General features: G+C 40.1%; 1 protein-coding gene across 1 annotated transcript in view; it reads right to left on the bottom strand.

Moving 5' to 3' along the window:
* Window positions 1–1,218: 1,218 nt before the first annotated feature.
* The window catches only part of RDH10 (retinol dehydrogenase 10), a 30,315-nt gene continuing 23,023 nt past the window's right edge, over window positions 1,219–8,510 (bottom strand). The window contains exons 3-6 of the mRNA XM_003831321.6: window positions 7,319–7,417; window positions 5,431–5,576; window positions 3,697–3,828; window positions 1,219–3,590 (exon numbers count right to left, since the gene is read on the bottom strand). Of these exons, the coding sequence (XP_003831369.1) occupies window positions 3,467–3,590; window positions 3,697–3,828; window positions 5,431–5,576; window positions 7,319–7,417 (501 nt within the window). The 3' untranslated portion in view covers window positions 1,219–3,466. The remainder of the gene's footprint in view (window positions 3,591–3,696; window positions 3,829–5,430; window positions 5,577–7,318; window positions 7,418–8,510) is intronic.

The raw sequence follows: 8,510 nt of genomic DNA, 5'->3' as shown, positions 1-8,510 counted from the left end.
AGAATCTGTTCCCTGGAATCTGCAAACTCCCATTCCCAAATCCATCCATTGCATCACCAACCTTCCAGGCCACCTTTCCTTCCCTTACTGAGATGTCATCATACTCTGAGGCTTCATTTGTGGCATGTGCACATAGATACTTACATGTGTACTTGTGAGTTACCTGCACGCTCCTTGAGTCCCTGGGATGGGCGCTTCGGCAGATGCCTGGTGTGCAAATGCTGACTACATGTGCCCAGGGCCCACATCTCACCACTTCCGAACCATTACATCCTTGCTTTCCCTACTCTTCTGACTCAGGCACAGGCAATACATTTGGCATAGAAAGAATGACCCTGTTCCCCCAACCCCTACTGATCTTATATTTTGCTGGAGGCAAAAGCAAATTTCCAAGATTCAGGTCAATGTCAATTTAGAATTATTTCTGCCAGTTGGAAAAGAAAACATTTTCTTTTAACTTGAGAAAATTTGAAAGCTACAGCCTTCTAAGGAAACAGGATACCTAACACACACACACACAAACACACACACACACACACACACACACCCCAGCCTGGCTTTACGTAGCTCAATCCTGTCAGGCTAATCTAATCTTTTGTGACAGAGCAGCAGACCTGGTAGATCAAGGGGGAAAACAATAGTTGGAATTTATGTTTGTTGGCTTCAGAACTTTTGATTCCTGGGTCCCACTCAATATAATTATCATTAAATTGGTTGAAAGGTTAGAGAAAGGGAGAGTGCCAGTATGAGCTGGGGGTGTTGCTAACAGACAGAGGTGCTGCTCCTTAGGGGATCAGCCTTGAGTCCAGTGGCCCTGAACGTTCACATGAATGGGCCAGATGACAAAAAAGAGAACATATTCAAAGTCAGCATTCATGTTAAGGGGTGGGGGCAGGTGTAGATAAATAACCAGCCAGAAAAGCAACCTTGGCAATTACATAGGTGTTCAACACAAACAGGCAGACTTGTCTAGAAGAGATTTCATGTTTAGAAACAATAATGCACACAATCAGCAATGTAGCATTAATAAGAACGTGACATTGGGATGAAGAAATGCAACTTGTAGGAATTCCATAGTTCTAAACCTGCATTAACTGTATCCCTTTCCAAACTCCACAGCTAAAGATGGGAGGGAGAATATGGACAACATTCAAGGAAGAGCCACAGAAGTGACTGAACTGGGCTGGGACATGGGAATGAAAGACTTCTACAAAAAAGTTAAACGAATTAGTTTATTGAACTTGGAGATGGACACCCTTATAAGGGCAATAACAAACAAAAATAGAAATAGGTTTAAGTTGTAACATACAAGAATAAAATTAGATGTAAAGAAGACTTTCCTCAGTTTTAAGGTGGATAAGTGGGTTGTTAAATTATAACCGATTTCTCTAGGAGGGTCTGGTGTACTCCAGGCTCGCTGGGAGGCAGACCTGGATAATCTCTGAGTATATCTGTCCCCACCTGGCATTGTTGAGACCCTTCAGAGTACTTCTTTAGGTCCATGATTGAAAATTAAGAGGCAGCCAGTGCCTCCATTGTTATAAGGGCCATAAGGTTTGGTTATCTTTTATAAAGAGAAATGGAAACATATAACAGAGCTCTTCCTCAAGTCCTGCATTGGGAACATTAGCACACACCAGGACCTTTCCTATATGTAGACACAGTGCAGATTTGATCTGTGGTGCAGCCAAAATAAAACACAGGTCATGGCATTGTTTCCCCACTTTTGGTACAAACAAGCCCTTAATCAAATCTCTAATCTAGGGACAGTAACATCGGCTATTAGAGTGCAGGCACCCTAGGTTGTTAATGTCTGTTTCCCAACACTATTCCATTCCAATATTTTTCTTTACCTAAAGTGGGATAATGATCATAAAAAAAAACAGTAATTTTCCTTACAACACTGCTGATAACTAATAATCACACAATTGCATGTAAGTTAATTCTTTAAATTTAATCAGTCATTTATAAAACTCCCCAATTAGTAAAAGTTGGCTTATTTTAACAGCCTTAAACATTGGCCACTATTTAAACAAGACATTCTAAAAAAAAAAGCAATCACATAATAGTTTATAGTCATTTACAAGTGGATGGTATACATTTAGATACAGAGGTAGAAGTTCACCTTTACAATGTTTCACTAATACACATATACCAAATTCAAGGCACAAAATAGTTTGCTTTACAAAAAAATACTGTAAAAATGTCATTTGCTGTTCTACAATGTGAATAAACCTTTCAAAAGAATCTTTACACCCTTCCATACATATGCCATAGAATAAGATTTCTTCCTCTCACTAATCATAGTTGGCACAAAAATGGGGACTTTTCAATGTAGAAGTTCCCATTTTTAAAAACTGTTTCTTTGCAGAGCTGCTATGTATTCTAGATAAGAGTCCATCCAAAGAAATGAAACACAGCAACTTCCTGAGGAAAGGGCACTTTCTGTATGCAGCAAAATTCATAGGTAGAAAATGTATGATCTTTTAGGATAATTAGGTCTCCAGACACTTAATGAAGTATATCAGAGATAAAATTAAAAATTCAAGGCTGGGTGCAGTGGCTCATGCCTGTAATCCCAGCACTTTGGGAGGCCGAGGCAGGTGGATCACAATGCCAAGAGATGGAGACCATCCTGACCAACATGGTGAAACCCCGTCTCTACTAAAAATACAAAAATTAGCTGGGCGCGGTGGCGCATGCCTGTAGTCCCAGCTACTTGGGAGGCTGAGACAGCAGAATCACTTGAACCCGGGAGGCAGAGATTGCAGTGAGCCGTGATTGTGCTACTGCACTCCAGCCTGGTGACAGAGCGAGACTCCATCAAAAAAAAAAAAAAAAAAAAAAAATTCAACTAATACTTTAGTCATTGTGACTTTAAGAAAGAGACTTGGTCACCTTTACTGTAACACTCAGACATCATTTACTTCAGTTGATGGAGATTTCAAAATTCCTTTTCAAAAGAGCTAAACATACAAACACCACGAAAAAGCCACCTAGGCCTTGCAAAACGGAAACTTAGAAAACGTGAGAAAATACAGCACTATCAGTCCTTGAAATTGCGAAGATGTCAACTGGCTAGAGTTTAATAACAAGAATAAGTAAACTCTGGGAATTCTGAAAAATCACACACATGAAACATACAGTCTAGTTATCATTTCTAGACTTCCTGCTCATTAAAAAATAATGGTAACCTGAAGATGTCACACTGCTTCTCTACAGATTTGACTGGTTTCTGGGTTCTGCCTAAAAGGACCCTGTTGGCAACAACCTAAGTTCACTTGTACTGATCACATTTTCCAAGTACTCTAGTCGGTTAATTTACACTTTATTTTTTTAAAAAGTTGATTTAAAAAAGAAACAACACAAGTTTAGAATCCATAAAATGTCAGCAATGCTGATGTGCACTGGACTGAAACATCTTGATCATCTTCTGATAGAAGTAATATTCCATACAAAAAGATTCTTAGATTCCATTTTTTGCTTCATTATTGTTTGTGGCTTGCTTTCTTTGAGCAATAAAGGGGTACATACACTTGTCCGCTCCTAGGAACCGATACATGCACACAACTGCTTCAAATGGTAGGATGCTGAAAAAGGGAAGTCACAGCTGTTAGCAAACTTGAAGTTTCAATTAAGACATCGGGCAGGCATGGAGAGACCCAGTCAGTGAGGGAACCCCTCCCAGTTAGTTACCTCTTCATGAAGGTCACGATGTACATGAGGCGGGGAGTGCAGATCATGGGCTGGTCAGTGAGGATGGCCTTCATGGCCTGCTTCACACAGTAATCAGGCTTCAGAGGTGGCAGAAAAGGCTCAATTTCTTTCCTGAAAGTTATTTATTCAAAAACAAAATGAAAAATTAACACAATAGAAAAGACTGGAAATACATATCAAAACATTAACAGTGACGTTATCTGAGTGATGGGATTTTGGGTACATTTTGTTTTCTTCATAGTGCTTTTCTGTATTTTCCAAATTTTCCTGCTATGAACACATTTTATTGGCACAGTCTGGAGAACAAGTTGGGAAAAAAAAGCAAAATTGGTCTGCTTTTCCATAAGATGAGAAAGTCATGTTTTTAAGATGCCTTAAAAGTATTTCAAATTATTTTCCTATGTTTTGCTTTCAATAGAAAGAGGAGAAGGTGTTTGGCATAGCAAACACTGATCTCAAGCAAGATGCCAAGCTTTTAGTATTAGTTGTAGTCAAAATGAGGGTGTAAGCTTTCAAAGTGAAAGGAAGGCCACAGGTATCCACTTTCCAGGATGCCGGAAGAGGGAAAGCTAAGGTATATTCTCTAGGGGCCCCTGAAATGAAGGGTATATAGACATCCTACCTTCAGTCTGATTCACTGGGTTACATGTTGAAATGATAGTGTGCAATTTATTCCTTTCATTCTTCATTTTGCCACCATAGCTTTGGACCCCTGCACCTGCTGCTATGCTACACTGGAGGAAACAGAGCTCTGCAAGACCCTCAGCAACTGCTTCCCAAGTACATAAGAGGAAAACAAACCAAACCAAACCACCAACACACACACATGTTCACACAGACACATACATGTGTGGGATAAGAGGCAGAGCTAGAGTCCATTTTCCAGGTCAGACTTGGGACTCCAAGCCTGACTTTGGAGTGATTCAAATCACCTTCCACCTATTTTGCTGCTTGTTCAGTTCAGTACACGTTAAGAATGGCCCCCAACCAACAGGGAACTGGTTTGGTTATCTTCCTTTGCCTTTCAAATTCACCCAAGCAAAGATAAAAGTAAGCATGTCTTCACAAGCATCCTCTTAATGATTCACAGTTTTGTTTATTCTGCTGAGCTCAAGTCAGATGTAACTTGACATTTATATTCCCACATACCTCCTTTCTATGTGTGTGGGTATTTTATTTCATTTTTCAGTATATCTAAATGGTTCTTCTCATTCTGCCAGAGTGAACCTAGTTACATGCGCTTGCTGCAAAAAGGAAGTTTCCAAATCTGGAGTGTAATATTCAATGGTCTTTTCAGAAGAAAGGCACGTTACTCTCTGTGACAGTAACATTGCTTCATATCCAGACCCAAGTCACATGAAGGAATTTTCTTCTGGAATCCTTATTTACCAATACCAATTTTAAAGAAACAAAATAACTTCAAAAGATGAGCTTCTAAGGAAAAGACTGGATACTTACGTTTTCTCTTTACAGAGAAGCCATTTCCTATCTAATGATTCTGGATTAATTTCTGCAAATTAGTATCAGTGTGTAGCACCAGTCTCTCCTTTGCAAATCTTATACACCAATTTTACAAACTTTACAAATCTTGACCAATAAAAGCCACAGATTGTCAAATGATAGTTAAAATACAAGGTTATGTTTGAAAGTCCAGTTCCACATATTCTCCCAACATTATTCTTTTTATCAGTAATAATATAGGTTCTCACTGACCTGATTCGGCAGCCTCTGAACATGCCAGTGTCTACAAGATAAGGGCAAACCAAGGTTGTTTTAATTCCATCCTTTTCAGCAGCCTTTAGTTCATGGCTCAGGGATTCATGAAAACCCACAACTCCAAATTTACTGGCACAGTAATCCTGAGTTAAAGAGGGGAGAAAGCAGAAATACTAAGCATATGCCCCTATCTCCAACCAAACTAAAGCTTCCCTGGTCCTATTACCATGTTTAGATGTCTAATACATAAGGTTACAGGTGACTACACAAAGAAAAGGAAATCATTTTAAAAGACAGATACCTGGCTGGGCACAGTGGCTCATGCCTGTAATCCTAGCACTTTGGGAGGCCGAGGTGGCTGGATCACTTAAGGTCAGGAGCTCGAGACCAGCCTGGCCAAAATGGTGAAACCCCGCCTCTACTGAAAATACAAAAATTAGCTGGGCATGGTGGGCCTGTGCCTGTAGTCCCAGCTACTCAGGAGGCTGAGGCAGGAGAATTGCTTGAACCTGGGAGGTGGAGGTTGCAGTGAGCCAAGATCACACCACTGCACTCCAGCCTGGGTGATAGAGTGAGACTCTGCCTCAAAAAAAAAAAAAAAAAAAAAAAAAAAAAAAAAAAAAAAAAAAAAACAAAAACCACAAACCAGATACCTGATGTGGTTCAGTGCAGAAATAATATTTTCAAAGCAACAGCAGAAACAGATGAATACTTTTTGTCACATCAACTAAATATCATATTACTTTGGGGAAGTTACCATAAAGGATTCTATGAAAGCTCATAAGCTGAAGTTAAAATGGAGAGAGGTTCACTTTGAAGTGTCTGGAAAATTTACAAATGGTCTCTTGTTCAGTAAAGGAGAAAGAAAAACCAGTTTGTTTAAATTAATGCAAGAAGAATAAAGGCAAATCTAGCTTAGGCTATAAATTGTTATGATTTGACTTTCTTTGTAAGGCGAAGTTAAAATGAAAATGATAATCATGCCTTGTAATCTTAAACTAGAACTTAACCTAAAGGCACAGAATATAGAAAAAAAGTTATTGTCCATGGCCCAACTTCAGAAATGGAATCCCTTGATATAGGTGCTATTTAAATAATGTGTCCTTTTGCATATTTGCATGGAGTGATGTTTTCAGTTTTACAGGCATGCAGAGGACAAACAGGATAGAACAACATATATACTCATACTTTATAATCTGAATATCGTGAAGAACAGGGTTTGATGAAATCCAGTTCTACAATTCTACAAACTTACAATGCAGGATACCTGACCGCCTCATCTGATGGGCTAATTAATACAAGATAGCTCAGTTTTGGCAATGTGACCACAACCGCATGTGAACCTCTGGCCTCATTCTTCTGTTCCCCGCAGCCTTCCATGGTTCCATTCTTGGCCCTGTGCCTCCTGCCATCGTCAAGTGAAGCTGCTAATGAAAATGGGCACACTGAGGGCTGGCCCATGTACTTTTCTTGTCGCTGCTGCTTTGTCAAACTAGTGTAAGAGATTTTATGGCAGAAGAGGCAGAAGTCCATTCCCTTTGTTTGTTTTGTTTTAGAGACAGGGTCTTGCTCTATCTCCCAGGCTGAAGTGCAGTGGTGCCATCATAGCTCACTGCAGTCTTGAACACCTGGGCTCGCACGATTCTCCCACCTCAGCCTCCCAAGTAGCTAGGACTACAGGTGTGCGGCACCACACCTGACATAGAATTCCATTCCAGTGGCTGGCCCTGGGTTCCTGTGGAACATTCTACACGCAGCACACATGCAGAGTGCCTTCGTGCAGCTTTCATGAATGGAGGGGCAGCAGGTGCTCTCCTGGAGGTTCTGGTGTACTTATCACAGGATAAACAGATTGAACGAAAGAAATGCTATATATCTGACAAACCTCAACTCCGGCAGTACTGAACAGTCCCAAGGAACTTGCAACTGTCACAATATGACCATGATTAATCTCCAGCATCGTAGGAAGAAAAGCCTTAGTGGTCTGAAACAAAGTAAGATTCAAGTTTTAGAACTGATTTCATGAATTTCATCTAAAACCCAGTCAGGATCACAAAACAAACTTTTATTCACATGATGTTATGTTTCCCAATTCCTTTAAAAATATTTTATATTTATCAAAAAGATCTTTTAAGTGTCTGGCTAACTTAGCACTGTATCATCGGCATGGCAGGCCTATTATAAGTCGTGACCAACAAGACTGTAACTTAAAAGCTTTTGGGGACAGTGTCTAGAGATAAAAAGAGAGCCATTGGCAGAAGATTCTTAATTACCTTTCAAGTGACAGTTATCTGCTAATTTAAAGTACTCCCAAGCCAGGTATTTGTTTCTGCTCGTGACACTTCAATGCAGCTATCTCATGGTTTAGGAGGGACCACAGCCTACTACAAACATTGCCTTGTATTAATGTGTGCCTTACGGCGATGTCTACGTAGTAATAGACCTATCAATGAAGAGATACTCCAGCAGCATGCTCTGGGATCCCAAGGCTTATTACCAAAATGTACTAGCAGGAGACAAAGTATTTTAGGATGTAAAAAACAGGCTAAATTACAGAACTATTTTTGTGAAAAACATATCATAATGCCAACTATGCACTGACAAGAACGTGTATCATTCTGAACAGTCACATTCCAACATGGGTTTCACTGCAGGGACTCTGCCACAGATGCAGGTGACTGGCCACACAGTGAGGCAGAGAGTGTGGCACAAGTTCCAGGCTGGGGGACCCAGAGGCCCTGAAACTTGTGCCAGAGGTGGCACAAAATCAGAGGTGGCGCTGATTTCTTACTCACTAAACTCTTTTCTCTCTAGCTCGCTTGCCTTCAAAATGCAAGGCTGTATCAAAAAAAAAAAAAATTACTTCAAATTGCTTACGATGATCTATTAACTACTCTACCAGGCTCCCAACAGTTTTATAACCTGCTTCTTAAAAGAAAGCAGCGAAGAGCAATCTGTCTACTGCTGAGTTATCTCCTACTGCCAGCACAGCTTCCCATGATTTATGAAGTTAAAAAAACCCACACAACCAAACACTACAAAGCAGACTTAAGGAAGAGCTGCATTCCCTTCTCAGA

Source organism: Pan paniscus, chromosome 7 (genome assembly GCF_029289425.2).
Source record: "Pan paniscus chromosome 7, NHGRI_mPanPan1-v2.0_pri, whole genome shotgun sequence".
Lineage (NCBI taxonomy): Eukaryota > Metazoa > Chordata > Mammalia > Primates > Hominidae > Pan > Pan paniscus.
Note: the sequence above shows the minus strand (reverse complement) of the source record. Positions and strands in the feature narration are given on the sequence as shown.